This window comes from Carassius carassius, chromosome 20 (genome assembly GCF_963082965.1).
Source record: "Carassius carassius chromosome 20, fCarCar2.1, whole genome shotgun sequence".
NCBI classification, from domain to species: domain Eukaryota; kingdom Metazoa; phylum Chordata; class Actinopteri; order Cypriniformes; family Cyprinidae; genus Carassius; species Carassius carassius.
Window position 1 is genome coordinate 1,772,522 of NC_081774.1, and position 19,720 is coordinate 1,792,241.

General features: G+C 36.2%; 1 protein-coding gene across 1 annotated transcript in view; it reads right to left on the bottom strand.

Annotated features, from left to right (window-relative positions):
- Positions 1-111: 111 nt before the first annotated feature.
- LOC132095709 (persephin-like) overlaps positions 112-19,720 on the bottom strand; it is a 20,379-nt gene continuing 770 nt past the window's right edge. The window contains exons 2-4 of the mRNA XM_059500819.1: positions 18,990-19,413; positions 4,527-4,818; positions 112-1,954 (exon numbers count right to left, since the gene is read on the bottom strand). Coding sequence (XP_059356802.1) covers positions 1,518-1,954; positions 4,527-4,791 — 702 coding nt within the window. The 5' untranslated portion in view covers positions 4,792-4,818; positions 18,990-19,413 and the 3' untranslated portion in view covers positions 112-1,517. The remainder of the gene's footprint in view (positions 1,955-4,526; positions 4,819-18,989; positions 19,414-19,720) is intronic.

The window sequence follows — 19,720 nt, forward strand, 5'->3', positions numbered from 1 at the left end:
AAATTTGATTTTTTTTTCATGTATTTTCTTTTTTGCATTACTGTAGTGAGTGCAATGAATTGCCAGGAACAACTTAAAAAAAAAAACCTTTTTTACCTATAACTTTTTTCATGCATTTGATTTGATTCTAAGATGAAGTAACCCATGTTCTTGACAGGTTTTGTGAAGTTTAACCCAATTTACCGTTGCCTTAGAACCCCAAAACAAATACTTTGATCTAAAGAATCAAGAATTTTAATGAATTTTTGAACTTGTACAGCAGAAAATGGTTCTTATGAGGACAGAAATTTGATTAATGTGAAGTGCTACAAAGAACCTTTATTTCTAACAGTATAATGTTCCATCTGCATAATTAAAGGTTACAATTACTTGTCCATAAATGTGTTCAAGGATAATAAATGTATATTTTCTGTGAGAAGGACTAAACCTGGAATTACTTTCCAAAAGAATGTATCTCAAGTGTCATTGTCTTAAAGAATGTGAACATGAACGTGACCATGAGAAAAATGAACTTTTAAGATCTTTGAGGGACGACACCATTGGGAAAACTTTTTAAGCTATACTTTTCCCAATTGGCCCCTGGAATTGGATCAAGTATTCCTATTTTTTTACGTAAATATCAGGGTGTAAATTGTCTCAAGGACAGGGGAAGTTTGGATTTGATCAGACATGCTTTGGCAAGGCTTTAAGGTCAAATTCAGGGGTTTGATAGTGTGTATATACATTTCAAGTTTCAAAACAGTGTTGTTTTAGGTAATATCCATCCTAGGAGACTTTTGGTTGAGAAGCATTTATCTACATGTATACCTCTGATTCATATTTCTGACTAGCATAATCCTAGGAAGTGGGTGTGGTAGAACAAGGTTCATTGCATGTGCATTCTTCTAAGAAAACAAACAAAAAAGAAACGAAGAAAGCAATGAGGTAGTATTCACAGCTGCGATGCACTTCATACTTCAGTATTCAGATTCGTAACAAAAGCGAGCAGCATACAGTTGTTGCTGTAGCCCTCTACCATTAATCTATATATATTTATAAATTTGGTTAAATACTATTATATCTGTACTTGTTCTTCTGCAGAAGTTTCCAGTGGAAGGCGAAAGGAGTCTCCCGCCAGCTTTGGTCCCATCGAATTAAACCAGCGATGCACCTTTGATTAAAGTCCAGTGCCCGGTGCTAATCAAAAGTGCCTGTAACCACTGAAAAGGCAGAAACGAAACTTTATCCCATAGTTGCCAAGGCTTTAGACATTTCAGACTTCGTCTTTTGTGTTTTGCGTATCGCTTTTCTGTAGCTTTCACTCTTTCCATGATGGCATTGTGGGCCCCTCTCAGCATCTTTTTCAGAATTGCAATTTGCCCTACGTTCTAAAACAATTCCATGGTTTCTGCGTGTCACATGGTCACCCTTTCCAAAGTTCTTATGTTTACCACGGAATTTTAAAACGTTCTCTGTTGCCGTTGTGAGGTATAGACATTCTCCCTTGTTTCTCCCATGTTTCCATAGTTAACAGAATGTCATACGCAACCGCACGCTCTCGCAGAGACGTTCTGGATGGTGTAGAACCTGTCCTTGTTGTCAAAGAAAGACATTTTCTTCTCAAACTTTGTAGGTCGACAACATGGGGTGTAGCGTGCCTTGTCTTTTTTTCCATTTTCCCGTCCTCGCCGGCCCCTCTCACTGGAGCCGTTATTTAACTGCATGTGCTCCATGACAAAGTCATAGTTGCGTCGTTCGTGGATGCACTTCCCACTGCAGTACCTGAAGCGCACCGTCTCATCGCTCTCGTACCCGAGCCCCAGCTCGCTCACAGTGAGCTCGATCTCGTGTAGAGAGCATGGCTTCGGGCCCTTCCTCGCTCGTTTGGTTCTGATCATCCTCTCCTTCTGCTCCACCAGGGTCGTGATCACCTTCCTCAGCTCGCCCTCGGTGAAGCTTTGGAAGAGATACGAGACTAGAGGAAGAAAAACACCAGAGGAGGAAGTTAATGCCTAGATGTTGCTCTTTCACAATATATGAGACTTAACTGAGTTCTCAGGCCAGAAACGTACTTTACACAAGTATGCAAATGTGTATGCTTTCCAGACATTTTACTAATGTGCTATTAAACATACTTAACGTGCATTTGTGTTACTGTGCCGGCAACAAACCTCAGTTCTCAAAGAGCGATTGAATGTCATTAAACCAAAGACTGGCTAATTTAGCGTGGGTTCCCTCCAGAGTTTCTGTGGTTTTGGTTTTGGATTTATGAGTTAAAATAAGGTCTGTTGTTAATGTTACTTTAGCATTTTGTTTTACAACATAAATTATGCACAAACAGGCTTCAGATGTGAATTTGAAGCCACTCTGGGTCGGACAAAGTTGCTGTGTAAGAATCACAGCAGTTGCTTGTCAAGCATATGAACTCACATCCTTGTATTAAAAAATAAATACATGTACTTGCTAATTACTTATTTTTACAAAATACATTGAATTATGTTCTTGTTTGAGGTCTGAGGTCTGAAAAAAAAAACCCTGGGAAAGGCAAATCAAATGCTAAAAAGCTTCTGGATTTTGTGTAAAAGCTCAAGAGACTTTCTCTTTAGGTTTTCTTGGTAATTGATCTGAATGGCACACTGTAGAAGATTGTGCTAATAAAGCAGTTCTTGTGGGAACACGTACTTGCATTACGTTAGTCTGACACATCTATGCATTCACATACTTGTATGTGTTTTAGACCTTAGTGATGTTTGCTTTAAGTATCAGTTTTGTCTTATATGTTTCCCTTAGAAGTACAAGTAGACATAAATAAAACAATTGTTGAAATACAATAAGAAAATGAGGGTGGGAAGCATATTTAATTTGACAAATGAAAACCAGGCTAAAGTTGGGTTTAGATGTTCAGTTCATTCTATAAGTTCATTGGACCTACATTGTTGTTTCAATTTTGCTGATTGGCCATATTGCCACAAAGGTAATGTTGTTAATCTAGCTGGCTAACCCACATGTGGTTAAATACAACTTGAAAGCATTCAGTTAGAATGTGTTAAAGCATTGTATATAAATGTTTTACAGCAGTTTTGAATTCATAGTGTTTAACTGCTGTCCTGAAAAAAAATATATATATAATAATATATATATTATTGAGCCCTGGATTTTATATTTTTGTACTTTTCTTTCATTTTCATCTGTGTCTAATTAGATTTTTATGGCATCTACCTTCACTGTGGTCTCTAGAACTATAAAATGAATGTGGATAGGCTGTATGTTTGGGATTTATAGTTAGAAATTTTGAATGTTCAGTATATGACTTGGTCTTGAGATATCTGACTTTGATTGAGACTTAAGTGTCTTGGCAAGCACAGTTTGAAACTATGAAGGTGACATGTTACATTGCTTAAATCTGGAGACATATCTGAAAAGTGAATGGGAAAATTCAGTTTCAGGTTTCTATGTGCTCTCTATTTATTTATGCAACTGTGCAACTAAATGCAATTGCAGAAACTAGTAAATGTAAACATACCTAATACATTTTGATGGAAGTGAATGCGTGTGTCAAACTCTAGGGCTTAACCTGTTAAGGATTCAATCGCTCACTTTAAACCGTTGTAATGATCAGTTGTAAAGCAGGATTATGCCCATCTTTATGATGGCTTTAGAGCATTTTTGCACTGACCTTTTGCTACTCCATCCCTGACCCTCCTAATAGTGCACATTTTGTGTGTTTTTTCTAATCAAAAACACACCTGATTACATTTATTAGAGACACCAAGTTGGGTGTCAGCTAAGGGAGACATCTAAAATGTGTACCAGGTTGGGAAACCCTGCTCTATATGTAAGATGAGAATAGGTCTGCTTTTCTGCAGTCTTCATGAGTCAGTCCGGGTGTGTTTTAAGAAAATAGTTTTTGCATGCTAGTGCACACTGTTCATGCAGCCGTGTATGAAGGGGTTGAAGAAAAGGTGTGAAAAATATTGTTGACGATGATAAAACTAAACTTTCAGGTGTCAGTTTTGAGATGTTGTTTCAGACTAATGGAAAGAAAACATCCAAAATACACTTTATTTTATTGAACTCTATATTTTAGTGTCTATAAATTAAAATTATAATAAGTATATTTAAAGGTTTTTTCTACTTCTGTAGCACTTAGCTACATAGACAAAATTAATAATTTGACAAAATGCTGTACATTTCTTTGTGCAACTGAAATATAATAATATAGCACTTGCATATTATTGCTCTTTTGTTGATTTTGATGGCTTCTATTGTCTTCATTTGTAAGTCGCTTTGGATGAAAGCGTCTGCTAAATGACAAAATTTCAAAAAGGCACAACATTTCATTCCCTTGTATGTCTCCTCATATTAAAGAATGACAATAAAGCTTGTTTAAACTTGAATTATATCTACTATTCAAATGTTATACTCTGTTCAACTGGACGGTCTTGCCTTAAATATCAAGTGAGCTGTATGTGTGAACTAAATGTTAAATGAGGAGTTATCCACACTGGCAATGTCGCATAGGAAAACCAAAAAAAGGTTTCTCTTACATTCTGAGATAAGAGAGCCCATGTCCTCTGTGGCTCTGACCACTCGGCGCGGCGCTGGCTTCCTCGCTGAGGTTGATGAGAGTAAAGATGAGGATGATTGAGGCAGTTCAAGTGCTGTGTCTGCTGGATGTGAGGAAGGGTCTGATGAAATCCTTAAGGCCTTTGGGTAGGAAGACCCAACAGGTGATGTGGTTTTCATAAGCAGGAGGAAAAACGAGGTACCAAACAGGATGAAGGCGAGGGTGACCTCTTTCCATACCCTCATCTTAGAGCAGCGTGGAGCATTGAAACTCTGAAAAACACATGTCAAAACAAACCCATTAGAAAACTCATCCATGTTTGGTTAAACTCAGACCGGCTTGCTAAGATTTTTATCAGTCTTTTGAAATATGTGGCTTTCTTCCTATTTAGTGAAAGCTTTCAGTGAACTGTAAAAACATTCCTGAGGAAAAGTGGGAAATGCATGGTCTTAAATGAATAGTTTGCAAAAACAACTCAAGTTTTAAGACTTAAGTATGCACTAGGGACAGAGGGACTAAACATTATGCATGTTGTACTTTGCTTTCAGCGGCATACAATGTGTTTTTTTTTTTTTAAATAAGCCTCAAGTATACAATAATACAGCCTACTGTCTGTGTTGACAGGTTAGTTATTATCATTTGTGCAGGCTGAATAGAATGAGGTTCGTTCTTTCAAATCATGATCTTTTCTACACATAGCCTCCTTTCCCCAATTGATTCCTCATCTTCATGAAGGTGTGTCCTCTATAACATCCACCTGGGTGGAGACCCGACATTATTGTACGCAAGCAAGTCCAAACAATTAGTCCTACTTTTCCTGAGGGGGAATCTTTGTTTGCAGAGATGATCCATTCAATGTGAGCAGATTTATGATGGTAAACAGACCTCCATTAGTTGTTGAGATTACCTACATGGGAGATGAATCTAGATTTATTTTGTTGCGTTTTTCTTAAAAATAAAGGATTTTATTGGCATTTATTGTTCCATGAAGAACACACATGGAATCTTTCCATTCCACAAAAGTTTCTTTAGATTTTTAAAATCTTCTTCTCTCGAAGAAACACTGAAAGGTTCTTTTTGGGAATCAAAAAAAAAGTGTTTCTTCCATGCCATCACTGCAAAAACAACCATTATTTTTATGAGTGTATGGTGAAAAGGGAATTTTACTATAGTTACCAATATTTAATAAACAAATACGTTATGGGTGTATGGCTGATGGGCGTTGCAGTTTTCGGTAAGTCTAAAGTGCTTTCTTCGAAACTTCTATGTGGGCCTGCTTGTATAACGTCCCCTGTCAGATCTATCTGTTGTCTTTTATTTGTTCAGCTAAACACGGGTCTATGAAGCATATATCTATGCCTGCATGTACACACATATTTTTCTTTCATCCTCTCAAAAGACTGCATTCTTTCCCAACTGAGGAATCTCTTTCCAATGCTGTGTTATTCTTGCAGTTGAGCGTTCTTTTTTTTTGCTGAAAAGTCTTTGTTTTCAATGCTTTCACTAGGTAGGTTTTCTCCAGAGTAGGAGAGGAAGGTGGAAAACTCTTCCCAAGACGAGGAAATAGCAGATGGGTAACATTTAAGGACGAATCCAGATGCAGTATGCTGGAAGTGTTTTGCCAGACTGACCGTATGTATGGTGGTCTTACTGGGTCAATTTGGGTCGGGCTGCCAATTCATGTTGGTCTAAAGTAGACGTTTTAGTATCACTTTGTGTTTTAAGATTTTTGTATTTTTTTGCATTGAAATGTAGACATGACAGTGAATTTCTTTTCATCATTAAATGTTCATTTTCATTTAGTCTGGAATAATGCAAGTTCCTTTTGGCCCACATCACTTAATGGAGTTAAATGAAGGTAAAACGCCATGGCTCCAAATGCCCCAATTAACAGATAGATAGATAAGTAGATAAATGTACAAGAAATATGTATATAAATTAGGGGTGTAACGATTCACTCGTTTTCTCGATGCATCGATTACAAACCCTGTCGATTCATATGCATCGATCTTGAAACATGATTTTTGAATCGTGAATCGCCGATCTTGGACAGTAATCGATTCAAAATGCTAAGAATCGAATGAATCCCGATTTCTATAGCGATTCAATGCTTTCAAAATGTATACACATTAAATTACTACACGCACGGATTAATGGAGACCTTGAAGAGTGTTCGTGAATCGTGCCTCTTATCTGTCCTTCACGCGCTCCACTGTTTACCGCCTGAGACTGTCACAGGATTGCGCTCGCGCTCCGTTCGTCTGTGACGCAGCTGACGTGTGATCTATAGGACTCGTGGCCAGTAATGCTAACGTAAAGTAGTTTTACTTTTCTGTAGTTTGTCAATGGCTCTCTGCATCTTACCGACGGAGTTACCGGAGCCGTCGACAGCTGTATTTATTGCATGGACGGAGCAGAAATGTAAGTGTCTAAATCATACGCACAGTTCCACTGAATGATAAATGTTTTTAAACAATGCGGATGAACCGAATATACGAAGGAAACTTTTAAAATGAACCACAGCATTAACAACGACCTTGAAATAAGAGCGCGAGATTTATCTGATAATATGCATGAAAGTAGCGTTTGTTTCATTAACAGACATCTGGCACGTTTTCGCTCAGATTCATTCGCTGATGGAGAGGAAAAGTTAAATAGAGATGAAGACGTTTTCACACTGAAAGAGAAGCGATCTCGCTCTCATAGACGTGCCAGGCTATATCTGCAGCTAAACTGAATAAAAGCAGAATGAACTGATGAAACCCACAAACAATTTATGAATGATGCAGTGCTAATTGACTTTTATTACAGTACAGAAACTATAAAGTATATTTTCTACCTTATTCTGTGCAGAAAATTCAAATAATTGCTAATTAAATGTAGCCTAGTATATAAAACAATCATAAAATTGCCATTAGGAAAAAAAATATCGATTACAAATGATTGATTATTGTCCAGCAGTGTATTTGATTTATTACAGCTAATTAAAAGTAATTAAAGAAGAATTCCTTGTAAAAAAAATAATAATAATTATAATTATTATTATTATTAATATTATATAAGCTACATACATAAAATGATTGTATTTGACATTTCTGTCACTTCTGAAATTATGGCTACGCCCCTGGTGTGACAAAATGTTAGCTTATACATAATACTCTTTAAGCTCTTTTTTAAAAACTTGGCTTACATACATTTTTACGTATGCCATGTCGCATCATTAAACTATCATTTAACAATGGACAAAGGTTTTTTTTTTTTTCTAACCTATGGTTCTCTAACCATAAATGCTACTGTAATTTGCCCCTGACTAAGCATTTAAAGAATTTAGTAGAAGCATTTAAATAATCCCGTGAATGCACTTAAAGAATGCAGAATCGAATCCTTATAATCGAATCGAATCGAATTTAATTGTGAATCGAATCTAATTGAATCGTTCTAAATTTGCAAAAATCGTTCTTGAATCGAATCGAAAACCTATGAATCGTAATCGAATGGAATCGCTGCCTTGCCAAAGATTCATAATATAAATGCATTTCCCCCAAATTCGAAATTTCTGAATCTTTTGCCATTTTGTAATGCTGAATGCAGTATTTATTTTTTAATTATTTACTGGACTATTATTTACTTTATTATTTACTATGATTATTTACTTTGATTACTTTTGGATGCAGTATATCACATGGCATTTCCCTCTGTTTATATAAAGAGCTCAATGTATGTCTAAATAAGAGTAAACACAAGCTATTATTGTTTTTAATAGCAAAATAAATGCCTTTTTTAACAAGTGTGGAATTCAGTGTCTGGACGAACTTCTCTAGCTGTTGGAAAGCATGTAGTCATTTTTTGTTGTTCTGGTCTCTTTATCTCGTTGGCTGTGTATTTTGGAAATGACATTATCACTCTCGTCACTTTCTTCACTTGACCAAATATAGATCTGGCACATCTAAATGCTTAAAAACAGATGATAATGAATAAATAATCATTATTTAAATGAATGTCATAAAAACATATATCCCGGTCCTATTTCTTCCCAAACGCTCATGAAAACACTGTCTTTGCCATTCTCCAGTCAAAATGTTAAATGGATGAATTATTACCTGCATACGTTCTTGCCTGGTTTCTGAAGATTTGTATATTATGAAATCCAGGGTAATCCAGGCAGCAAAATGTGTTACAGTATACAACAGAACACTTCTGTACCGATAAACTGTCTTAAGATTCATTCGGCATGTATCTCTGCTAACAGTTATTCGCCTTTCTGCTTTAATCGCCCTTTAGTTGCAGTACAAATAATGAAACAGCAATTAGAGTTTTCAGAGATGGCCGTTTGATGAATTGGCCTGTTGAGGTGAATCGTTTCCATCAGTGGTGTTCGGCTAATTAACTTTATTTACACAGACCATTATGAACGCAATGGACAATTAAATTTGAGACATGCTTCATGCTGATTATTGATTCTGACGTTAACTGCAGTATGTTTGATGAATTATGTTATGATGTCGTTGTATATTAAGTGTTACCTCATCATCTATTTTAAACAGCTGTGATCTGACTGATTGTAAAACATTAGTGATGTAATATAATCCTTAGTTCAGAGACTGCATGCAACAGACTGTATGATTATACCATCAAACAAGCAGCATTCTCTGTGTTAATAATGTTTTTTATTTATTTATTTATTTTTTACTAAAATTAATTTTGCTTACACAAGCTGCAACTTTGCTCCTTTAGCAGGTACTGAAATAAAGGCAATTTATTATAAAGGAGCCAACAATGTCACAATTCAGAATTTTTAAACAAGAACAGTAAACTTATTATGGTTTACTTTTTTTTGAATTGTAAATAATTTCTTCATGCATTTATAACTAATCCATGACAGAAAATAATGAGATTCATCACATTTATTCCATTAAGTTTTGAGACCATTCACTCTTTTTCTATCAATCAGAATTTAGATTCAGAACTGTCCATTAAATCAATTGATTTGTTTTAAACTAAAGTTATTCATAACGTGTAGCTGTTTTGCAATGATATCAGACTTTATATTGTTCATTCGTTGTAAATAATCTGATATTTTAGAATTGCATGGACACAAACCAAAATAAAACAGTAATATATTTAATTCACTGTATTAAACAGAAATAGCCATTGCCAGATGGTTATTTAATACATAAACCATTACGTGTAGTGTTACCGCCAAAAACAACTTTGTGATTTATATTGTAAACATCATATGATATTACGCATGCTGTGATATGAGGTTTTGCTCATACCGCCCACATATAGATTCACATTAACTGTTGTCAACTTTAACACACCCAGCTGTAATTTATATGACTGCATGTGTGTCTAAAGTTTAATACTGGCAATTGCAAATGATTGGAAAACATACAATGTGACAAACTACCTGTTTCCTGAATAAGTTTCTGTCAACTCTGGAAAGGTTCTCATGTTTGAATTCAAGTGAGAGACTTTCCAGAAGTCAGGAAACTGGTAGTTTGTCACCCATGCTTAATTTCCACTAAATGTACTGAAACTTGAATTCTTGCTATCTAAAACATATTTGGCAACATCTTTTGAATTTCCATCACTTTTCCACTGTTATTTTTGATCTAGTAGTTTAAAAAGTTTTTTCTTTTTTTTTTCAAACAATAATAGAGTGTTTGTTTAAGGTTACCGGTCTTTTAATAACATTTCTAAAATGTTTAAACATCGAAACATGAAAGTTCCGAGAACATTCAAAAGTAACACTCCCAAAATATTTACAAAAGGAAACGTTCCAAAAATGTAAATTTAAAAAAACTATGCATTTTGAATGTTCCGAGAACATTTATAAATAATGTTTTTATAACTTAATGTGTACGTCAGCAAAACTTTCTTAGAACTTTTTTATTTTGTATTTTTTTATTTTTTTTTTATTTTGTAACTGGAAAGAATTTGGTGTATAAACAATTTCACTCAGAAATCGCTAGTAAATTTCATCAACAGTTACAAAGAAACCGCAATTAACACACTGAAATCATTAAAATTTTGACATAGAAAAACTAAAACAGTATTTTATTTTAAAACGCATGCCAATAATCTTTTTTTTTTTTACAGTGTAGAAAATAGATCAGACTTCCAGGCCTTTCCAGTTAACCTTACATTTGACATGACTGTAAGAACCCTTTCCCATTTACAGTCCTGTCACTCACATTTATCAAATAATCAGGTTCCATAAAACACATCAGCTAAACATTACAGTTCATAGCCATAAATTGAAGGGTGAAAGGTGAAGCCACTTAATACATGATAAATTCTGATGAAGCATGACACCTACTTTACTCTCTTCATTGGAAAGCACAGGTGCATAAGGCTTTAGTCACTTCAGCCATTTGGACCGCTCGTGTCCATCACAGGGCAGATAGGTAGAGGCTGGGCAGCAGAAGGGAGGCAGGAACGCACTCCAAAGATCAGGCTGGGATTAGCACTAATGCGGCCTGCTTTATCTAGCGTCACATGGGTTAACACCTGGGATTGGCTCGTGGGGTGTGGAAGCAGCCGGCTAGGCTAATCTCACTGTCGCCTCATCCGTTGGATTCTCTCTCTCACACACACATACACACGTTTGTTTTTGTGAAAAGTGGGTTCATCCCATAGGCGTAATGGTTTTTATACTGTACAAACTGTATATTCTGAATATTCTGTTTGTATATACAGTACAGACCAAAAGTTTGGACACACCTTCTCATTAAAAGAGTTTTCTTTATTTTCATGACTATAAAAATTGTAGATTCACACTGAAGGCATCAAAACTATGAATGAACACATGTAGAATTATATATGGAATTATATCCATAACAAAAAAGTGTGAAACAACTGAAAATATTTCATATTGTAGGTTCTTCAAAGTAGCCACCTTTTGCTTTGATTACTGCTTTGCACACTCTTGGCATTCTCTTGATGAGCTTCAAGAGGTAGTCACCTGAAATGGTCTTCCAACAGTCTTGAAGGAGTTCCCCGAGAGATGCTTAGCACTTGTTGGCCCTTTTGCCTTCTGTCTGCGGTCCAGCTCACCCCTAAACCATCTCGATTGGGTTCAGGTCCGGTGACTGTGGAGGCCAGGTCATCTGGCGCAGCACCCCATCACTCTCCTTCTTGGTCAAATAGCCCTTGATGCCTTCAGTGTGACTCGACAATTTTCATAGTCATGAAAATAAAGAAAACTCTTTGAATGAGAAGGTGTGTCCAAGCTTTTGGTCTGTACTGTATATACAAACTGTATATTCCCAACCCCACACCTAACCCTAACCCTCACAGGAAACCTCACAGTGCATTTTTACTTTCTCAGAAAAACTCATTCTGTATGATTTATAAGCGTTTTGAAAAATGGGGACATGGGTTATGTCCTCATAAGTCACCCTCTCCTTGTAATACCTTTGTCATACCCATGTCATTATACAGAGTTGTGTCCTGATATGTCACAAAAACATGCACACACACACACACACACACACACACACACACACACACACACACACACACACACACAGGCTCTGTAAACAGTACACTTAATGTGTTTGTATTTACTCTGAAATACTTGTCTTTTATAGCATTTATAGCATTTAGCATTTAACATTACTGTGTTTATTATTGTACATTTTTTAATTTTTATTGGTTGTTATATTTTTAGAGCCATACTAAAAGCCTAACCAGGGACAAATAAACAATATAAACATAAAAACATACATTTTAATATAGTAATATCTTTTCATTATATAATTTTAAAAATGTTTATGTATTCATTATATATTTGTTATGATTTATTTTATACACTGTAAAAAAAAAATATATATAAAGGGTAAACAAAGATTATTGGAGTACAATTTACAAGAAAATAATATTTAACTTTCTCTATAGAGAAAGTATACTTCAAAATTTCATATTTATCTCAATGTGCTACTTACCCTTTTCTGTAATTATTTATAAAATTTACTAGCAGGTTTTTGAGTGAAAATCATTACAAAATATATTTTTAATGCATATTTAACTTGCAACATGTTGTTTTTCTGCTTTGTTTTTCTATTTCAAAATGTTATGTTTAATTCAAATTCCTACTTGCCGTTTCTTTGTAATAACTTGTAAATTTTATAAGTAGTGTTTATAGAATGAAGGGGGTTTCTAAGTAAATCCTACCCCTTGTTTTTCAATGCATGTTTGCTGAGGTTTATTTAAAGGTTTTTGTGGGATAATTAAAGTTTTGGTATTAGTAGCTCATCCATATATAATAATTCTAAACACAACTTTATCTCTTGACTGCTCATATATAAAGACCTCTATCAAATATAAATGAATCTGAAATCTTTAATCATACACCATCATTAGATTCAGTCATACTGTACATACCTGTGTTTGAGTTGATGTCTGAATGCCATTGCATTAGATAAAATTCAAAAGTTTAGTTTCAAGAAAAGATCTGCGCGATTTAAAATACTTGCTTTTATATGTTGTTAATGTTATCTTATGCAAAGACATTTAGACATTTTCACATCTGGCTAATTACGTCTAAAAGTGTCCAGATACTTTACACTGGCTTCTGTATATAAAATGTTTGCAGCAGTTGAAGTGGGTCACTTACAAATCTGCCAGTGGTTTCATAACTAGACTGCATAATCAACTATTTTAACATCTATTGTTGAACCATTTGCTAGTCTCTGTGTATTTAATTTCTGAATGCGTTTTTAAACAGAGGAGCAGATAGCATGCTAAGTTTTCAGTTGTTAGGCCAATGTGTCCTATCATCTGCTGACCCTTAATGTTGCATATAAACTAAACATGATGTCACATTCGGGCTCAATTTCAAAATGTGCTATACACACTGACAAAGGCTCTGAGCATCTGCTCTTAGAAATCGCATGTTTACTGGAAGTGTTAGTCGACAGCTGTGAAAGACACCATTTAGAATTTAGTTTGTGTATTTGGAGGTCAGCCAGTCCATGTGTGGATGCTATGCCTGAAATACAACAGCTGTCATGTACTAAACCTGTGAACGAGTGTAAAATCTGACCATAACCCTGGAACTAGCACGTCAATACGTAACGCTGAATGATGCATCCCTAACATTGTGCGTTAGCAACATGCTTTCGTTTTGACAGTGTAAAGATGGTGCTCCATTCAGGAGAACAGAGAATGCCTTTTCAATTATAATTCAATAAACTTTTTACAATGCATTTTGACTTTAAATGTAAGTATAATTCAAATCAAGTTCATGTGAGATTATCTAGAACAACACAGTTTATCATAAATTTAAATGTAAGCTTTAAAAAGCCATGTTTGAAAGCCTTAAAATTGAAAGGTTATAGGCCATACATATTTGCTACCTGTTTAAATATTTAAATATGACTGTTATGAGGGAATATTTGGTTCATACAAACATTATTCTTAAACGTCATTATGATTGGTATGTACAGATTCAACCAGCCTTTTTAATTACTTTCATTTTTTTTATTAAATATATGTGTGATAGCATCTTTTCATGTGCTTTAATGTATATAATTCTAAGCATAAGTAATTGTTGTAGATTCTGGCAAAGCAAGATGCACATGTTTTCTTCTCACTTTCTCAGTCAATATTGTGTATAATGTGGGAGGAGGTTAGGGCAACGGATATTATGTCCCATATGTTCTTCCAGAGCCAATAAATGGAGGTGGTTTGAACCTGACCTGTTGTCCTCAGCTTGATGTCTCTTATGGACAGACTTGGATCTGCTACACAAGGATAAACAGTAGGCTACTCATCTTCTGTCCAATATTTTACCTTGTTTTATTTTATTTTTGGGCCTTTTGCCAATTTCATTTGTAAGAAGTGTAATTTAAAAGCATTTCAACTCCCTTTCAAGTGTTTTATCTCTTTTGATGACATTGAATTTTATTATATTCTGTAATACAAAAGGATAATAGGTCGGGTGCATGCCAAATATCTCTTTTAAAGGGTTAGTTCAGCCAAAAATTAAAATTAATCCATAAATTACTCACCCTGAAGTAGAGTCCTGCATGGATTCGGGTACCCGACGGGTGACCCGTAAATTTGGCTGAAACGGGTGAAAAATATCCAACTGTGTCGGATACGGGTGCGGGTCAGGTCGGACACAGGGGAAACACGGGTCTAAACACGGGTTCATATATACAGAATCTGAATTAAAATGTGTTTGATTTAAGCCTATTTCAAAATTTGTGTCATAAAATTATATCGCGCATACAGCTCAACTAACGCGATCGTTATAAAGGTGTTTAAACAACAATACACTTCCACTTGCATGTATTTGACAATCGGAATATCAGATATTTCATTCCATAGCTAACACATTTGTGAATATGGGCCTAATCTAGGCTATCCAGGGTTGTTGTTTTTTTTTAATTGCATCTGAAAATGACTTTGTGCAGCTCATTCACATGTGCGCTCTGGTGCAGATCCGCCTCTCGCGATGCTCAGCTGTGAACGATTAAAAAATGGGTGCGTTCGACTTGAAGCACAACCTCAAACGGTGGTATGATTCGCTCTTTTGTTGTTCTGTTTTTCTTTCAGGATCAAAAATACAACAAATGAAAGCGTTTATCTGTATTTCCGACTGATGAGAACTATGCATATACATTTTTGTATTTTATTATGAGATATTTTACTCTAATATGATCAGTGACTCAAGCACTGATGGACCAAAGAGCACGTATTTCGAAATTTGCAGTAAAAACGTGAAATATAAATTCTCAGAAAATGCATTTAATACCAATATATTGAAACGTCTGTTTATATACTCCATTAATAAAGGAGTCCAGACATTGGAAAAATATCAGTCCACATGCGTTTTATATTTAATATGAGGGAAATAGACATGCATGCATGCGTGACACAAAAAAATATTTAACTTTTAGGTAGCAAAATATTTTTTAGTAATTATGTCAATTACACTAAGATTATTACATTGTCTGCTCAGCCTGATCTCACAATCAAAATCACGTTGGTCTGCTATATATTTGCTTCTTATTTATTAAATACGGGCAATTGATTGATAAAACATTGATTAAAATTAAGATAAAATGTATAAAAAACGAATATCTTTTAAAAAGAGTTTTCCATAAATAACTTCTGTATGACCTGGCAATAAAATTCGAAAAAAGTGTGTCTAATGTGATTGGCTTAACTGATTTGATTTCGGGTGCGGGTCAGGTGTCGGTTCTATTTTAAGCGGGTCGGGTCGGGTGCGGATTTTAATTAGTGCTGCTGTCGGAAAACGGGTCGGATGCGGTTTTAAGCACTGCGGGTACGGGCGGGTGCGGATTTACAAAATCAGACCCGTGCAGCTCTCTGCCCTGAAGTCATCCTAGGTGTATATGACTTTCTTCTTTCAGACGAGTTCAGTTGGAGTTATTAAAAAAAATTGTCTTTGATCTTTCAAGCTGTTTGATGACACTCAGTAGGTGTTGCACTGCATCTGTCCAAGAGAAGTTTAATAAAAAGCGCATCCATTTAAAAAAACTGTCACATGGCTCCGGGGGGTGAACAAAGACCTTCTGTAGCGAATCGATGCGTTTTTGTAAGAAAAATAACCATATTCAAAATGTAATAATCACTTTAATCTAGTTTGCGCTCACTGTTGTAAACTAAGCTGTTCTGGGAGAATGATGTATGAGGTCAGCTTTGCACATGCTCCGCTCAGAAGTGACACACACGAAAACACAGCGGAGAGATCAAAACAAAACACCGGTCACTAATTAGAAGTACAAAACAAAGATTTGTAAAGAAGAGTGTCGGAGGATTTTGATATAAGCCAAAAGGAGACTAGTTTTCCTTTGCTAAAGAAAGGAGACTTTGCTTCCTTTACTCCTGTTAACAAACGTTGGTTTTCACGAGACTCACAACAACGCTGACCTCACATACATCATTCCCCCAGAACTGCTTCTGTTTTACAACAGTGAGCGCAAGCCTTTGTTAACCCCACGGAGCCCCCGGAGACACTTTTTTTTTAAAGGATGCACTTTTTATGAAACTTGATCATGAACCGATGCAGTGCAACACCTGCTGAGTTACATCAAACAGCTTGAAAGATCAAAGACAACTTTTTTTAATAACTCAGACTGGATTTGTCTGAAAGAAGAAAGTCATATACACCTAGGATGACTTCAAGGTGAGTCATTTACGGGCAAATTTTCATTTTTGGGTGAACTAACCGTTTAAATCTGGTTCAAAGTCCTTTTCAAAGACATTTTCAATAAACAAAAAATAAAAATGTCACTCCAATGTTGTTTTACCCCAACTTTAAAATACAATCTTTTCCTATCAGCAGAAGAAAAGGTTAAATGGGTTTGGAAAGACCAAGTGAATATAGAGTGAATATTTTTGGTTAACTATTAAGAAGCTATTGGTGATGTTTTGCATCTTTAGGACTGTCTTTGCATCTTTTGTGCTGACTTTGAGAGGAAACTGGAGAATTCAATGTAGTCGATTTGTATTAAGTACTGGATTTATGTTAAGTAAAATGTAGGGACAGGGAGAGTTCACCTAAAAATCAACTCACCCTCAAAATGAACACGAGATACTAAAAAAGTCTGTTCAATGAGTTTCAATGGGCTCCGATGTTGTTTTTACCCCAAATTGGAGGTTGTAATGATATGAGGGTGAATATCTTCATACAGCTGGTATTGGTAGCAATGTAGTATATATCCAATTTTCCTGTTTTATTCACTGAACAAACAGACATGGCATGTGCAGAAGTTTGAGACTGACAGGTCTTATTCAGTCCTAAGGAGTTTCCGTTGTGGGCCCAGTCAACAGTTTAGTTCTGAGGTTTAATTTGTGGCTCCACTGAGGATTTACTGTGGCAGGAATTTGATATCATCATATAACCAAGCTTCTCAAGGACAGAGCGGTCATTTCGCCCGCTCTGTGTGAACGCTGTGAGTACATTTCCTGCCATCTTTCACCCCTGTTATTTTTTGTGGCTGATAGTAAAAATGCACCTCGTGTAGGGAAAGACTGGAACATCTGACAGGAATAAAAGCCCAGATGCACAATGGAGAGACATGCACATGTGCTTAGCTCTAGTGATCAATAGCTGAAAAGGACGTGACCTTTGCATATCCCATCATGAAATGCATGGAAAACCGCAATGTATTCAACACTGTTTTAATCATGTATGCATGATTTAGAACTTCCAGAGTTGTTGTTTTTTGTTTGGCAACAGCTGTTTTGTCAGATATTACAAATGGATAGTCAAATCTGTAAACCGTAAATCAGTTGCATCGTGGACTTTTACAGTCTGGATTGAATGCCACAAATGTTTGCTTTCGCAAGCCAATGCCAAAAATTGCCTCAATCCAGACTGAAACATATGTACAGAAAAGCAGATCACACTCAAATAAAACCCTGGTGCTATTGTGCATGATGGGATTTTAAATGTCCTGATGATTAGCAACTGGCACACATGAATGCAGCTTGCTCTGAGCGTGTCGGAGCAGGACAGGTAGAGAAAACAAACGCACCCATCCAAGATCTTGTGTCTGGAAAAATGTGAAGGGATCAAAATGAAATGTGTCAAAGCTCAGGGTCATGTTTCGAATGATAATGCTGCATCTGCAAGCCGATTTCAAGACCTCCCTCTAAGGTCGTGATGAAAAGAGTGAATCCCAGGTTACAGGAGTCGAAAGGCTCAAGTGAATATAAGCTTAACCTGGCATGCCTTTGGCACATCAAAATGTACCAGATCCCATCGATGAGTATGATTAGGTCATCTCTACGGGTCAGCTGCAATACATAAGCCTTTCTAAATTGTATGAAACAAAAGGAAACAATCACAGTCTTCAGTAAGAATCTATACTAATGCTTGCATATTTGGGATGCAATAGATTTTGTCACAAGAGTAAATGCGGATTAACCCAAAGGGAGTCCCTGAAAACCAACAGATTCTCTTTGGAAACTTCTCTGACCAGGTTTTCATGGAACTTCCTATAAATACCTCTATTTATGGCCCGACTTTGCAAAGGTATGGGTTAAAAAAAGACTTTGTCAAGCTTGTTGAACTCAAATGGACTGTAAGTGACGTATGGTGGCTTGAAGGTCTAGGACAGGAATCAAAGGTTCTCCAAGGGGACTTTGATGTGGTCTAATGTAAAAAACACCAAACAGGGATTTCCCTTTTCTGTCAAATGCATCTGATAAAACAATATAAGATCAAGATTTCTTATCAAGAGACAAATACAGATGTCTTGGTAATCTCTGAGATTATATGACTTCCCCCAAGTGCGGAAAACTTCAGCATCTTGATTCAGTTAATGTAACAACCTGTTTACTGATCATGATCTATGCACTCTGGCACAATGGAGCTTCCTGAATCTGTGGCCGATCTGCAGTGTTTAACACCCCGGCTGTAAGTAGCAGCTTATGCTAACAAAAGAAGATGTGTCCTTACCAAGTGGCCAGCTAAGCCAGACTTATCAAGGTGGTGTTGTGTTGGGTTGACCTCAAGCAGAAGGAGGGGAGGGCAAATCCCTAATGGAGGCAGGATTGGAGGCGCTAATGTGAGCTGTCCATCCACACTGTATATCCATGTAATGAGTCGACGGCGAGACCCTTCTGCGGGAGGGATGGTTATTAAGTACTCTACCAGTGGCCTACAGATTCCTTCTCATGATGACTTCTCCTTGTCCGATATACTTTTACATTAAAATTTCTTCCGGTTATCTGGAGATGGGCTCGGAATTTCCTCATCCTTTGACATAGTTGGTTACGCAAGTCCGAGACGAGTAGATTGCGGCTTTGCAATGTAAATCACTTTGGAAATGAGGCTGTGCTTTGGGTTCAGGTGGTTTCTGTCCGTTTTTAGGATTCCAGATCTGAAACACACAATCCAGATTGGCAGAATGAACTTTGTGCACTTGGTTAAAGACAGCAGCATAAATTAGCATTATTTGGTCCTTAATGGGGAAGCAGGTGGATGTGCAACAACTAGCAATTTAAGGTTTCACCCATATCAATAAAGAATTGAATCCGATTGAAATTTTACCCAGTTCCCATTAATGTTTGTTAAAATGTCATATTATTAGCTTGTAAACATGCAGACTCTTTAAAAATCAATTTCTAGCTAACTAGAGTTACTCCCGATGCAGTGTGTTTCAAATCAATCCCTTATGAGGTTCCTTT